General features: G+C 38.8%; 1 protein-coding gene across 1 annotated transcript; it reads right to left on the bottom strand.

The window, feature by feature from the left end:
- Window positions 1-1,231: 1,231 nt before the first annotated feature.
- On the bottom strand, window positions 1,232-12,416 carry LOC129762348 (uncharacterized). Its single transcript, XM_055760554.1, has 3 exons — window positions 11,278-12,416; window positions 1,627-1,939; window positions 1,232-1,480 (listed from the first exon to the last, which is right to left on the bottom strand). The coding sequence occupies exons 1-2, from the start codon at window positions 11,834-11,836 to the stop codon at window positions 1,668-1,670; spliced, it is 831 nt and encodes a 276-aa protein (XP_055616529.1). The 5' UTR covers window positions 11,837-12,416; the 3' UTR covers window positions 1,232-1,480; window positions 1,627-1,667.
- Window positions 12,417-16,454: the final 4,038 nt, after the last annotated feature.

The raw sequence follows: 16,454 nt of genomic DNA, 5'->3' as shown, positions 1-16,454 counted from the left end.
GATGGTAAACGACGCGTTCCTGGGAACCGCAACGGTCGTGCGACGTTCAACCCTCCTCACCTTGGTCCGACGGAGAACGCACAGCTCTAGGAAGTGCCAGTGGACAACGAGCCCCATTGTCATCGTTGCTCCACACGTCAAAGGGTGAGTCTACCGGACGTTTTTGAGGGGAAAGTACGGTGAGGACTAGATGAGCTTGACCCCCGCTCACCGTCTCTGGAACCGATGAGGTTGACTTCCGTTGGCGGGCATCGTGCGTGAGTAGCCACCAAAGAAAAACTTATCTCTCTTACCTTCCTCGATCCAAGAATTCCATCGATTCCTGCTCGGCCGCCTCGAATACTAACACCTGAAAAGAATTAAAAAAATATATAAAACATACTTACCTTACTTACCTTTCTCTTCTCATACCTGTTGAATCCATGGTGCAATTGTGTCCTCTACTAACTACCGCTTAAGCCGTGAGTCCGCTTCGTGTTTCTGGTGAAGTGCCGACCCTGAGGTAATAGTAACCTCTGAGCTAGTCGATACTTACACCTGTTTTCTGATTCGGCACCCTTAATGAAAGACGTAGTTCTACGTCAAAAGAATGTCATAAGCACAGAAAAATCCTGCCAATTACGGCGTTTTCCCTGATTTTTCATAACCTCGCAATAACCTCGCAAAGAGTAGTCTTCTGTATAGGTCTATTGGAGAGATATTCATTGCCTGACATCCATCTTCAAGAATATTTTTTGCGAGATCATTGGTAATATCTGGATCCGCAATTTTGTGTTATTGATTAATTGTTCAGTTCAGTTTATGCTAATTAATTCCACGCGAGGGATGTGAAACAAATTTTCAGCAACCTTTCATTACTGTAAACGAATTTGCCCCGTTTCTGAAAGTCGGAATCTCCCATAAGGAACATGATTTTGCGTGTTTATGCTTTTCTCCACCGCCACGAGAGAGTTGCTGGCGATAATTGTGGCTTCGAAGAACGAGCTCTCAAACGCGTACATAAACACCTGGACATGGATTGTAATTAAGACACGCACCGAGCTCCCTTTGAGAGACCTAGTTTCGTATAATTTCTGGCTACACAATGTTGAATGATGGGTTCGGATAATTTGTTGACACGCTAATTGGGAGATGAAAGAATCAGTGTAGTTGACTATCGGATTAGTAGATTCGTTTTCTGCAGAGACTGTTGAATGATTTATTTACATATATTATTTTCACTAAACTAAAACTAACAATAAATAACTTATACTATCTAGTTCCTAGGGAATCAATTGTATGTTCCATCTCAGGTGTCACCATAATTAGATTTCGGAGTTTAAATCTGATCGTTGCAACTACTTTCCGTTTAGGTGATCTCTTACTCAATCAAGATCTTCTCAATTTCATGCTCGCTGGTTGCCATTTTCCCTTCGAAACGTATTCTTCCACTGTCATATCTCCGATTGATCGCCGTGTTACGCATGCCGCAATGCCGAACCTGAGGTAAATATTATAACTTATCAGTTCAGCTTTCGCACAGTGATCTGCCGGAAATAGAGCGAAGCAAAGCGCAAAAATAGCCTCGTTCATTCGAATTTTCACTTTCGTTCAATTTCGAGATAAGCATCCTGCGTTCTTACCTACCTCACACAGTGTCTGTCTGCATCGTTAGATTGGTCAGTTGTTTAGTGGTGCTTCTGGAGGCTCACCACGGAGGCAAATAGGGCGAAGAAAAATCCGGCCAGACCGGCGGCCTTCACCAGCAGCACCAGACCACCGATCATCGCCGGAACCATCATCATGAACTTGAGCTTGTAAGCCAACAGCAGTGGCAGAAGGAACTTCTTGTACTTGAGTTTCTTCTTTTTCTTCTTGAAACGGGCCTCGGGGTCGTTGTAGTCATCATCGTCGTCGTTTTCGTCGTCCTCATCGTCATCTTCGAATGAAGCAGATACATCTGGGGAAGAAATACAACCGGGGAAGTAAATGAGTTGAAGTATTTTCATTCGATTAGAACGCAGTGTGAGTGATTTGCTACAGGATCAGAATCTGTTGCTGTAACTGAATATGAATCGTTCGCTAGAGCCAAAGAAAAAAAATAAATCTTTCTGTGCCGAAACCGTTATTGACAGTTTTGGTTCGTATGCTCATGTATCAAGAAGTGCGAACCGAAGCAGAGCTGTCTCATTCTCTTTTGTGTCATGGTTTGTAGCATGTAACAACATATTAATGTCATGGCGGAAATGACTTTTGTAAGATCATATTTGAATAAACGTCATTGAGAGCTCGATCGGACCGTCATCGGGTGTAGACGCGTTTGTTTTTCGTTCCGCGTTTGGTTGTTTGTTTCGTCATCCGACCTGTTCAATCGTGTTTAGTCAAACCGCTTTACGACACAATTTGTAAACGTGATGTGTTGATTGGTCAGAAATTCGCAAGTGTTCCGTTGAAATCGACAGATATAAAAGTGAAGTGTGGGAGTACCCAAAGTTATTTTTTCTTGCCTTCTCATAACGAAGTGCCTTTCCCTTACAAGTGATGTTTAGAGGGAGAAATATGTGCGCGTCTACTCTCGGCTCATTTTCATTTCCATGTTAGGGTTTTTTCGATGTGTGACTCAAATTGAGTTGCAAAAATATGATGGCAGTGTTGAAGGGACCGTTACCACAGAAATCTATAAAAAAATATAAATAATTTATAGATATTTCATTTAATATTTTCATTCTACGACCGAACTACGGCCCATCAAACGAGTGTGGTGCCAACGCCAAAAAATGGGTGGGTTTTATCTATGATATAACCGGAAGGTTGACGTGGGACTATTTTAGCGTAATAATCATTTGTTTGTTTTGATTAAATTTTTTATTGAATGAAACAATTCCCGAATTCAATTGAAATCAATATATTTGCTTTGTGGGTAAAAAGATTGTATAATTCCATATAAGGTCAATTCATGCATTGTGATAGATTATGTTCTTCGTTACAAGTAAATTTAATGACAGTCTTTTACGTTTGGTATGATACCTAGGACAAAACAAGTGAACGGGAGAATTATCAAACGATTATTTTATTTAACGTTTCCTTCTGAAAGATGCGAGTGCAGAAGTACCCCCGGAAGACCGTTTTAAGGAAACATATTCTAGTTTGCACAAAGGCAAGCGAGTACAAAAGTACTCGCAGTTTGCATTTATTTGCTGAGCCGATTTCACATTTCAGTCGGAGCAAAAATACCCCCGAGTTCCATGTATTTGCAATGCCGATTTCCCCACGCTCCATGGATTTGAGGTCTGTGGTAGGGAAACACATTTCAGTCGGAACAAAAACACCTCCGATTTCCATGTATTTCCAATGCCGATCTCTCCAACGCTGCTTGGTTTTGAAGTCTGCGTTAGGGAACACATTTCGGTGAGAACAAAAGTCCCCATACTTTCATGTATTTACAATGCCGATTTTCCCTAGGCTGCTTGGTTTTGGTGGCTGTGTTAGGGAAACCGTAGATCGGGCCAATCAAAATGAGGCAGCTAGGGCGTTTAGATAACGCTTAACATTTCAAAGTTATTCAATTGTTTATCTAATAAAAAATAACATTTTAATTATTGCGATAGAAGCGTAGAAATATTCCCTATCAATTGATGCAAACATCTTTCCGATCCAGTAAGAAATGTTCGAGTTATAAGCATTCGGAATCTTTCATTTTTTCCTGCATGTTCTGTGTTTATGTTTTCATTTTACCCCCCATATACTCCGGTAGTCCCACGTCAAAAAGTTTTGCGTTATGTTCGCTCGCGTTTCGAATAGACATGTGCCATCCGCTCATGAGCTGTTCATTCGAATTGCTTCACCATAATGAGCGGATTCGGATCGGCTCGCAATCTAAAAAACTCAGCTCATCAGCTCATTACGGAGCTGTTTAGCTGCTGAGCTGTTGAGCTGAAGAGCTGCATAGCTGTGGAGCGCAAAAGCTGCAGAGAGTGTTTGAATTGTGAGACGCGAAAGAATTTTTCGTCTCCCGCGCTTCATGATATGACGTCAGCTTGTTTTCGTGTGTTCCTCTTTAGCTTCAGCAGAGATGCCAGATAGGAAGAAGGTTTTTGTTTTGAAGATATTCAATCGTTCGTTAGTGTTTTTTTCTTATATCTTATAACGCTAAACAAAATAATGAACATTTTTATATGCTTGTAAATGAAATTACTTTATTATATTGTTATTTAAATATGAATGTGGAAACGCATAAATTTATTTCCGCGTGCTGAATCAAAACAATTCAGAAAACCACCCGGCATAAATGCTGATGATTGATAATGGTCCTCTTTTTTTTTACAATTCATTTATTTGCAAGGCTCAATCGCATAAGCTTTGCGGAGCCGCTAATTCAAGGTTTGTTTATACAAAGTTTCAATTAATTGCTATGTTTAGTAGGATTCGACCGAATACTCGCGGTTTACTCGAGGTTAGAAGGGCAACATTTTTGTGGGACGGGTCAGGTTAGGGATATGGATATGAGGTATCGTTGTCTCAACCGAGAGTTGCCGCACGCACTGTAGCATTGTGCATAATGACCAGGGATAGCATCTCTATCCAGGCGAATAATATTAAAATCGTGGAAGTTGAGTTCTGTGTCAGAAGAAAGCCATGTTTCTGAAAGAGCGAATATATCACAACCAAAATTTTGAAGTAAAAGTTTGAACGGGTCTAGTTTAGGCACTAGACTACGGCAGTTCCATTGTAGCACATTGATCATATCTTCTACTACGCTAGATGAATTAACCATCGAAAGATATTATTGATGCAAGAAGGGGCCATGAAACAGTCAATTGCTTAAGATAAGACTTTAAAGATGGAAGCAAGGCAGAAATAAGGCTTCTGAGGGGGTCTTGAATTTTGAACGTGTTTAGTATGAAGTCCACAATGTCCGAAAATGCTATCAATCCTCGATTAGACGCAAATTTTCTACGAGAAGATCGAGGAGCAGCGTTTTTATTTCTCTCTTCTCTGGGTAATGACGTAAATCCTTGCTGCAACCAGGAACTGGCTGAGAAGGAGCCTTCGGATTCGTTTTTTTGCTACTATTACCCTTGGAATTAGACAATCTCCCGAGGGTCATTTTAGCTTTCTTACGGTGCACCATTGGTGAAGAGAGCTTTCTTTTTGATGATTCATCCTACATTGAAGATTCTGGTGCAGCCGAAGTATGACCCTCATCAGAATCAGAATCCGATTCTTGAGATGACAAAACCGAAAATTGGTTTTCATTTTGAGCGGCTGATGCGGTCTTTAGCATTTCGGCATAAGTCAGCTTGGAGCGTCCAGCGATAGAACGCTTCACTTTATCGGAGTGCTGTTTGTACCTTGGGTACTCTTGTAGAGGGTGAGGATTCTCGCCACAGTGAATACATTTTTCCACTGTTTGTGTGCAACAATCCTCACTATGTTTATCGCCACATTTGCCGCAACGAAATTTGTTGCCGCAGTGGCTAACCGAGTGTCCCAACTTTTTACATTTGGTACAATTATAAACCCGCGGTACAAACAGGCGCACTGGGAAAAAAACATTTTCTACTTTCACATAGTTTGGGGGAACAGAACCTGCGAAAATAACTCGAAAAGAGTGTGCGGGCTTATAAACTTTTTCATTTTCTTCCAAAGATGCTGAATGCAGATTTCTAACATCCAGGATCTTTACAAGATCTCCAATCATCGAGTTTTTGAAGGAACCCGACGCTTTTTTTAGTTCATCGACACTCAGACTCGCGTCGGTTACTACACCTTCTATCTCCACTTCTCGAGAAGGGATGTAGATGTGATACTCCCTATTAAAAACTTCGTGGTCAACAATCTTGCTGGTCACATCAAAAGTCGGTGCTTCTAGACGCAGTTTGTCCGGTCTCTCTTTATGTATCGAGACCCCCTTATAATTACGCAGCAAATCTCTTGAAATATCAAGAGTTCTCAAAGCTTTTTCCTTGGGCCGAAAGAAAACAACCCATGGTGCCTTCAAGGACTGTTGATAATAACGCGTCCGCGCAACATTGGCATCAGCAGATGTCATAACGGTTGCGCAGACGGTAAAAAAAAACTCGCACGCACACACACACTCACCCGCACACACTCGCGCAAAAACTCAACTTAAAACTAACTTAGAATAAAAACTAACTTAAACTAAAAATTAGATCAAATAAAAAATCTTCTTGAAAAAAAACAATAATTTCGTAAAAAAAATTATTAAATAAAAACTCAAAAAAAAATGGGGAGGTTATATCTATGATATAACGCAAGGTTGACGTGGTACTACCTTAGCTTAGCAATCATTAGTTTGTATTGATTAAAATTTTGATTGAATGAAACAATTTCCGAATTCAATTGAATTCAATATATTTGCTTTGTGAGTAAAAGATTGTATAATGCCATGTAAGGTCAATTCATGCAATAGATTATGTTCTTCGTTACAAGTAAATTTAATGACGGTCCTTTTACGTTTGGTATGATGATATCTTGGTTTTGATGTCTATGTTAAGCAAACACATTTTAGTCAGAACAAAATGACCCCGATTTGCATGTATTTGCAACGCCGATTTCCCCACACACCTCGGTTTAGAAGTTTTTATTAGGCAAACACATTTCAGTCGGAACAAAAATACCCCTGACCTGCATAAATATGCAATGCCAATTTCCTCAGACACCTTGATTCTGAAGTCTGTGTTAGGGAAACACATTTCAGTCGGAACAAAAATACCCCCGACTTTCATGTATTTACAATGCTGATTTCTCTAACGCTGCTTGGTTTTGAAGTCTGTGTTAGGGAACACATTTCGGTGCGAACAAATATCCCCATACTTTCATGTGTTTGCAATGTCGATTTTCCTAAGGCTGCTATGTTATGATGGCTGTGTTGGGGAAACCGTAAATCGGACCAATCAAAACGAGGTAGTTAGGGCGTTTAAATAACGCTCAACATTTTATAGTTATTCGATTGTTTATCTAATAAAAAATAACATTTTATTAATTGCGATAGAAGCGTTGAAATATTCCGTATCAATTGATGCAAACATCTTTCCGATCCAGTAAGAAATGTTCGAGTTATAAGCATTCGAAATCTTGCATTTTTTCCTGCATGTTCTATGTTTAGGTTTTCATTTTACCCCCCATATACTCCGGTTAGACGTAGTCCCACGTCAAAAAAAAATTTTAGTCTGATGAGTTCGAACAACTTGAACAACCCTATTCAGGGAGCTATACAACGCCGCACGCTATGGTATAAGCACAATAGCGAGACGGCAAAAACTATTCTATTGTACTTTTCTGTTTGATGTTTGGTGAAGATAGAAATGTGACCAATTCACAGAACACCGGTCCAGCGTCGCTGGAGAGGTGCTGCTTTCTCGCTGTTCCGGATGCTTTGGCACTTAACTTGTCACCAATGGTCAAAAGAAAAAAAACAACCAAAAATCACTTTGACGGAGGGGGAAAAAAACTTTCCAGCTTCGATATTGTAGCGGAGGACGGACAATGTGTGTCCATCTCTTGCAAATAATCGACGAGGAATGATTTCCAAAACCGATAATGGTCCTCTTGTTACCTTTGTCATCGCGAACTTCTGAAGGCATCTTATTGGCTATTGCTGGTTTTTCTGTTGTTTAAGTTCAGCATATCTTAAGCATTTTCAGCATTTAGTATTTGTTGTATATTATATTATTAGAGTTCATATCAGTTTTAGTTTGTGTATTTAATACTTTTAAGTTTTTGCAATTTGTAACCGCCTTCGGCCCGGCCAATCTGATAGAGAGTAGTATACCTTGCTAAAAACTAATTTCGTATCCAGATGTCGACACCATACACGGATACATTTCATTTCGTTTTCACCGTGAAGTGTATACGGGAATATGGTCCGATATTTCCGTACCAAGTAATAGATCTCTATTGTATCCTTAGTGACAGGTTCGATAATACACCTGTACTAGTGAAAGTCGGAGAATGTTTTTCTGTGACAAGAGATCCTCTTGGCCAATGACTTTCTAATTATATGTTTATTGTTTGTGCAATTTATTTGAATGTATCGAAATCGAATCTGAACACTTTCGATCACAGGACCAGAATGGCTCCGTTGAACGCTGGGGAGTCTTTAATATCGCGAAACACCTCCCCTTGGATATTTTTTTTGTAATTTTTTTTTATTAAACTTTTTCAATTTAACAAAGTGTGACAGGTAGTAGGGCCGTGACCAAGATGGAGATATGAATTTTGGAAACTTTATGAAATTTCAATACTTTGCGAAGTTGTATCCATTTCAGAAAAGCAATATTAAAAATAGAATCAACATGTGATTCAACATGATTTCTTTTTCTGTATTATAGTGACCTTCAACACTTTTGGTTGGTTCGTCACTTTTACGTTCCATTTCAGAAGAATGTCGGGAGTGAGAATTGAACTCGTGATCTTTAGCGTGAGAGATATGGATGTTACCAGTACGCCTCCAACATGAAGCTATATGAAACATGAAAAACCATATGCTACGTTTTATCCTAGGACCAATAGTTCTCGAGATAGAACCAATCTAAAATAATTAAAACTCTGTTCGTGAAATATTAGAAAATTCAATCTGCTACTGGATGCTACGACGACTACGATGACTACGACTGAGGTTCCGACATTTTACCAATATTATTTTCATATTAGGAATTGATCATATCTCGAAAACGGTGGTTCTGAGGATAATATGTTATATATAGTGTATCATGTTGAATTGCATCTATATTCTACTAGCTGACCCGGCCAACTTCGTCCCCCCTTTCAGAGGAGGAAGGTAATTCGCAACATTCGCAAGCCAAATTTGGCTCCATTAGCTTTATCAGTTCTCGAGTTATGCAATAATTTGTATTTCATTTGTATGGCAGCTCCCCTTAAGAATCTAACAACCATAGAAACATTCTCCGTGAAACTTCCACATGCCAGATTTGGTTCAATTTGCTTAATTAGTTCTCTAGTTATTGGGCATCCCCTTTAGAAAGGGGGAAGAGTGTCAAACCACTATAAAAACATTTATAAATCCCTGAAACCTATATATGCCAAATTTGATTCCAATTGCATGAGTAGTTCACAAGTTACGTATAAATTTGTGGTTTATCTGTATGGTAGCCCCCGTTTAGAGAGCGGGGAGGAGTGCCGAAGCACCATAGACATATTTATTGCCCTCTAAAATCTCCATATGTCAAATTTGGTTCATTTTGATTGATTAGTTCTCGAGTATGCAGTATGTTAAACTTTGTTAAATTAAAAGGATTTTCCAATTGAAATATACACAAAAAAAAATGCGAAGGGACGGTGTTTATAAAAAAATGTAATATCAAATTCAATTTTTGAGTCAGATTTGTACAGTGTATTTGAAATGCTATTTTTGTTAGATAGTTCATTTATTTTCCAACAACTTTGTCAAACATCATATTTTCAGACATCTGAATTTTCAGTTACGATTTTTTGAAAGAAGGATCAATGACTTTGAATACGCCCTTTTAAAATTTAAATTTAAATTGGCCATATGACAGTGAAAATTTTAATTTTGAGTAGCTTCCATCATAAGTACCAAGGTTAAAAACTCGTAGAGGGTCAGGTAAAAATTTGATGCTGTTTTTGTTGATTTGGCGTGGAATTGCTCTATATGGATAATTTGCACACCAATTTTACCCTTACAATATAACACAATATTTGATATGACCGCAGAGTGTAACCAAATTTCATATGTGTATTATTTCCTTGAAAAATTTTTGCGTCTAATAAACGCGTTGTGAAAATTTGCAATGTGAATTTTATTCTGCCTTCTATCACTTTCAAACTTCTATTATTTTTATATACACTCAGTTGCATAACTATAAAACCACTCAATTTTATAAACCTTCAGAGATGCAAAAGAGCCAGCTTAATGTTATAGACTATTATTTTCCACTCTATATCAACCGAACTTTTCTGTATCGCAGGTTCTAACGTCTTGATATCATATTTTGTTAATTTCATAGGGAATTTGAGGCATAATACCGTCAGATTTATACAGGAAGAATTACAATTCTAACAGCATTTTGAGCTGGATTGCCGGCTTATGTTCACGATTACGGACTGAAAGTATGAACAATTTCTCCAACACATTTATTTGTATTCATATCCAATTTATTTTACATCCAACATGCAACCGTAAGTGGGAAAGAAAATAGTACCGTAAACCGGGAGCAAATTGATCACTTATTTCAGAAAAATGTGAATATTTCCGATTTTTTTTATAGATTTATACCCAATTATTTTTAAAATCAGTACTGGCGCTAAGACCACAAAGCCTTATGGCAAGTTTCTTCAAAAAATTCTTAAGCGTTTATTTGGACAATTTTTAGTATAAACTTTTAAAATGTAGCTTCTGGGTGAAATTGTTCAATCTATATTTTTCAGGATCTTCTAGTGCACAAAAATGTAAAAAAAAATCAATTATTTTCTTCACCTACGGTCATTTTAATGATAATTCAAGGGTTTGAGGTCACAAAAATCCGATTGAACCCACCTAAAGGTGTGGTCATGCCTTTCCATAACTCGATTTAAACACTAATCTGCAGGTCCTCCGGAGATCATTCGGGTTATCCTAATGTGGCTAAAAACCCTCAAAATGGTCACCAATGAGCTAGTTTTGACAAACCAAGACGTTCGATATGTCGCATGATGGGATTCGGTTCTGGTCATTCGTGATGCTTTTTTGTAAAATAGTTTTTTTTCACTTGTTTGAATAGTAATAACAAGCATTCTACTACTTATTCAACTCATCAAGTATCGCCTAGAAGTGAATTAATATGCTTAGCGTCTATAAATATTGTTTTGAAGTGTTGAAATTTGTTTTTTACCATAGTTAAAAATGGAAGCGAAAATACTATTCAGTAAAATGTTAATTCCCATGCAATTTAATAAGGGATTCGTTGAGAGCCATTCACAAAAAGAACCTTCAGATGATTATTGAACATGTGAGATTAAAAAAGTTTCAAACTTATTTAGGTTTGTTTTCAGTAATACGTTTGATCAATTTCACCTCGGTGATCAATTTGCCCCCGGATGACGGTACGTCAATTTTTGCTGTTGCTGTTCCAGAATGTCGTATTTAGAAGCAGTAAATCCTTACGAAAACAAAAGTATATATTTTACGACACGTCTGATATATTTTGCTAGACTAAACACGGGGATACGTATAGGATTAACATTCACTTGTTTTCATTGACACATTGAAATAATTAGAGATAAAAACAATAAGCCTATTTATATAACCAAACTCACCTCCATCCAGAACATACTTCCTGAAGTACTCTTCAACATCACTCGACTGTGATGCTCGTGCTAGTAACTCCGTGAGTCCGTCCAACCTTCCATAGTTCGGATCGAAAAGGTTCGTATCCTGACGCATCTGTATAGCTGTTTGGTTCTGCATTATCGGACCCATCTTTGACCGTAGTATACTCGGCCCCACGCTGCTCTTGATCTCATTGCACGCTGTCATTGACCGATTGTTAATTCGACTTCGTCCCGGTGGGGTAATTTTCTGCGACTTCCAGCGCTTGTTCCCAGAGATTTCACCCGCGCTATCCGTTTGTAGTGAAGAATTGATTCGTTCCATCTGCGATCGGTAAAGTTCACTCACGTTGGCACTGGCAGTGACACTGTCGCGCGTTCGATGCACCTGCGTCTCTGGTACAGATTCGACGAGGTTCAGAGTAGCATTGCGGTCATATTTCTTCCACTTCGCCGATGGAATCGTGTGACAATGCACCGCGATGGTAAACAACATGCAGCAGCCAATATACACCACTGCTGCCGAGCACCTTGTGGACCAGTTCATGATCGGATCAGTTCCAAGGCAAAAGCACTTTACTTTCTAACGGTTATTTTGTGTTAATTTCTGAGTTGATCTTCAAATGTTTCCTAGTTCTCCCGGATACCTGTTAGCCACTCCGCGAAGTCCACCGCAATACGCACGCGTCTTAACCTTTAAACGGTTTATACCTTTCCGGGAAACTTCATCGCTCCCGCTCCCGGACTGAACCCGACCGCGTGACTACCGAAACGTGAATGGGCCAAAACGCCAAACTCGGGCGAAAAGATCTGCACACTTTACTGCCCCGGTCCCCGGTGTGTATTCAAATGCGGCTGCTGTGGGTCTCTTGGCGAACTATAATGACAGTATGGCTTTCGTTTCCCATCCATCCATCCACTCTTATTACCTTCCGTTTTGATCCGAGGTTCGCGGGTTCAGCGGAGTGGAGATTTTCGGCGCAGTCTCCACTCTGGCTGGGTTCCGACCCAGCGCTAACGGAAAACGCCGCTTTGCGCAAACAATAACAAGTACGAGAGCGTCTAATCAAAATCCGATATGATGACTGCGAGCATGATGATGGTGATTTTTGATGATCGATGCTGACGACGATCGCTGTTTGGCGCGTTTTTTTCCAACTGTTTGTGGCAAGGTGGCCAGATTAGATCTATTGAATAAACATCGCCAGACCTTCCTAGATCGACCATCCCAAAAGTAGTGTATTTTCACAGATAGATCTGTCGAAACAATATTTTGCAAATCGGTTTTGGCACTGGCATTCCCTCATAATATATTTATCTTACACTGTGTTTTTTTAGACGATAGAAACAAGTTAATTTGACTTTTTGTTCTATATCAGCACAAAATACAGGGTTATACAAACCACGATTCGGAAAATACAGCCCTGCATACTGACAAACTTGGATATCATTGAAATACTGATTTGTTTAGGTTCAGACTTTCCCTTTTATGAATGTAGATCATCTAATAACCAAACAAAGAGTGTCATAATTATTAATGCTATTTTGACGTAGGACTGCGTCTAACAGGAAGATATTGGGGGTAAAGAAGAAATCTGTACACTGAACATGTATGAAATAATGAAAGCTTTCGAAGGCATATACTGCCGTTCTACGCATAGTTGTCCCATGTTCCAAAATCAGCAACTGAGAAAAACACAATCAAGGTTTTCTGACATATTTGTCTACCAGTAGCATCAAACAATTCAGTTTAGAAATGGGCCACCGGATTTTTTATAAGCACCAAACTATTGTTTAATGAAATGAGACAAGATCGAGCTTCATTACGGGCTTAAAATTCATGGTGGGACAGTCATGCCTAACATATCAACATGGAAAAATTGAACTTCATATTGTTTTTTGAAATACTTGGAACAAGCAATAACTTTTTTGTGTTTTTCCGAAGGGTTATGCACAAAAACATCGAAATTTGCGAAAAAGTATCATGTGGGAACTATGCGTAAAACGGTAGTCCAATAGCATTAAAACAGTAAACACAATTGGTGCCTTGCAAGTAGCATCGGTATGTAGTAAGGTACACCGGGACAAGTTGAAACGATTTTTTCGAAGTTCAACTTGAAAGTTATCTTAAAAAAAACTGAATCACTAAATTGGAATCCGTTTGCGGCATATACAAGGTATAACCGATGACTAACGATAAAAAAAATAGGGATTCACACTGGATGTTTCGAAAAATATCAATTTTCAAAATGTTTAGTTTTCATATAGGGACTGATTCTGATGCGCGAATGAGAAGTGACAGCTCGGAAAAATTGCCAATTTCGGCAATTTCGAATGCAATCCAGTTAAACTGTGAATTTTGGAATAATTTATATTTATTATTAACATGTAGTCAGTTCAAGTATTTGGTATGCTATTACAAATGACAAGAATATACATCTTCTGCAGCCGTTATAACGCAGTACAACATTAAATTGAAAGTTTACAATAGTTGACCCTAACTGATACGAGAAACTCAATTCAGCATACCATTTCCTTTCTCCAAAAACACAAATCAGACTTTCAAAAATTACGAAAAGCTACTTAAGTAGTTGAAAACCGTATATGTTTAATCAACTTCTTCCATGTGTGAGGCATCCTCGGTGTCATCCACTAGTGGAGGAGCATCTTCATCAGTAGTTGCGGATAGAGTATCATCTGTGCTCATAGCTTCGTCCTTATCCATTAAAAGGCCCAGTTTGACCATAAGGTAGATGCGAGATGCGTGCTCACCGGGCTCATCCAGTGAGAATCCAAAAGATAACAGCGCAGTTTCGGACAGTGGAATTACAAGATCCTTGACAGGTCTATCATTTTTATCGGCTCATTGTCTGTGAACAAAATTTAGCTTTTAAATTTATTTGAATGCGATAATAAAAAATTGGGTGTGTTATATCTATGATATAACCGCAAGGTTGACGTGGGACTACCTTATCGTAGCAATCATTCGTTTGTATTGTTTAAATTTTTGATTGAATGAAACAATTCCCGAATTCAATTGAATTCAATATATTTGCTTTGTGAGTGAAAATATTATATACTAGCTAACCCGGCAAACTTCGTCCCGCCCATTTACTTGATTAATTCTCGAGTAATGCAGAAATTTGTGTTTTATTTGTATGGCAGCCACCCCTAAGAGAGGGGGGAGGGGTATCTAACCACCATAGAAACAATATTGCACCCTAAAGTTTCCATATGCCTAATTTGGTTTAATTTGCTTGATTAATTCTCGGGTAATGCAAAAATTTGTGTTTCATTTGTACGGCAGCCCCCTCTAAGAGAGGGGGAAGGAGTATCTTAACACCATAGAAACATTTATTGCATCCTAAAACCTCCACATGCCAAATTTGGTTTCATTTGCTTGATTAATTCTCGAGTAATGCAGAAATTTGTGTTTCATTTGTATGGCAGCCCCCCCTTTGAGTGGGGGAAGGACTGTCTAACCATCATAGAAACATTTATTGCACCCTAAAACTTTCACATGCCAACTTTGGTTTCGTTTGCTTGGTTAATTTCCGAGTAATGCAGAAATTTGTGTTTCATTTGTATGGCAACCCCCCCTTAGAGAGGGGGGAGGGGTCTCAAAATATCACGAAAACCTTCCCGGCCCCAAAAACCCCTACATACCAATTTTCATGTCGATCGGTTCAGTAGTTTCCGAGTCTATAAGAATCAGACAGACAGACAGACATCACTCCATTTTATATATATAGATAGATTTCCATATAAGGTAAATTCATGCATTGTGATAGATTATGTTCTTCGTTACAAGTAAATTTAATGACAGTCATGTTACGTTTGGTATGATGCAAAGGACAAAATATGTGAACGGAAGAATTATCAAACGATTATTTTATTCTACGTTTCCTTCTGAAGTCTGCATCTCTCAAGTGTACGTATTTCTCAAACCGCGAATTTGCTTGATTTGATGAACTTCAGGCACTCAGTTTCGATTTTGACATGTACGTCGAACGTATATTGTCTAATCAATAGGCGTCATCGCAGCAATTGGTAATCAACATCTTGCCTAATCGTCAAATGGTATGCGTAGGAATTCGGTGAGCAGTACTTCCGTACTTCTTTGAAAACGAAAATGGAGCAACGGTAACCGTGAATGGGGAGCGTTATCGGACAATGATTTTTTATTGCCATTTGTTCGTGAAAATGAATTGGACAATTACTGGTTCCAACAGGACGGCGCTACATGCCATACAGCGGCTGCCACGACCAAATTATTGCGCGAAATGTTCCCCGGAAGATTAATATCGAAAAACGGCGATTATGACTGGCCACCGAGATCACCTGATTTGACGTCTCCTGACTTTTTTTTATGGGGATATTTAAAATCCAAGGTATACACTGGTAAACCAAGGACCCTGGCTGCGCTGAAAGACAATATCCGACAAGAAATTGCTGCCATATCGGCCGAAACATTGGGCAAAGTGATGGAAAATGCCGAAAAAAGGGCACATTTTGCGGTCAAGGCCAGAGGCGGTCATTTACGAGATATCATAATCAAAAAGTAGTTAGAACAAATCTCCTTGGACCAAAATAAATGAATTTAAAAAAAAAAAATTCAAAATTCCACTTCTTTACTTTGCTATTGCAAAAACAAATCCTTCCACTTTAAATGGCCCACCCTGTACTTTGAATATCAAAAGCAACAAATTGATATTTCTCACATTCGAAACGATATTCGTTCTGGCATTGATTTTGAGCCAAAATTCAAAAATAAAATAAAATTAGTCAGGCTGGATCATTTAGAGAACAGAGCTCAATGAAACGATCTTTGCAAGAAATCGCGCAGGATTTTGTTTGGCGAGACGGTAACAACGGCATCGCGAACGATCCCTAAACACCGTATTGCAATTGAATAATAATTGCTCCTAGACTCGATGGTCAAATGGATTACAATACATCATAATCTTCTTGTTGCCTGCGTTGATTTGGAAGGACTTAAGCATCAGTACAATCCGACCTACATAAAATCCAGCCGCACACAGCTACCTCTGGTTAAAAGTAAACAACAGCTGATATTCATTTGGCTAAAATGAAATTCTGTTCTGGCATTCTGAATAATCAAGATGAAAATGACATTGGGTGCAAAAATAAACATCAAAACATAT

This window comes from Toxorhynchites rutilus, chromosome 1, assembly GCF_029784135.1.
Source record: "Toxorhynchites rutilus septentrionalis strain SRP chromosome 1, ASM2978413v1, whole genome shotgun sequence".
Classification (NCBI taxonomy): domain Eukaryota; kingdom Metazoa; phylum Arthropoda; class Insecta; order Diptera; family Culicidae; genus Toxorhynchites; species Toxorhynchites rutilus.
Note: the sequence above shows the minus strand (reverse complement) of the source record. Positions and strands in the feature narration are given on the sequence as shown.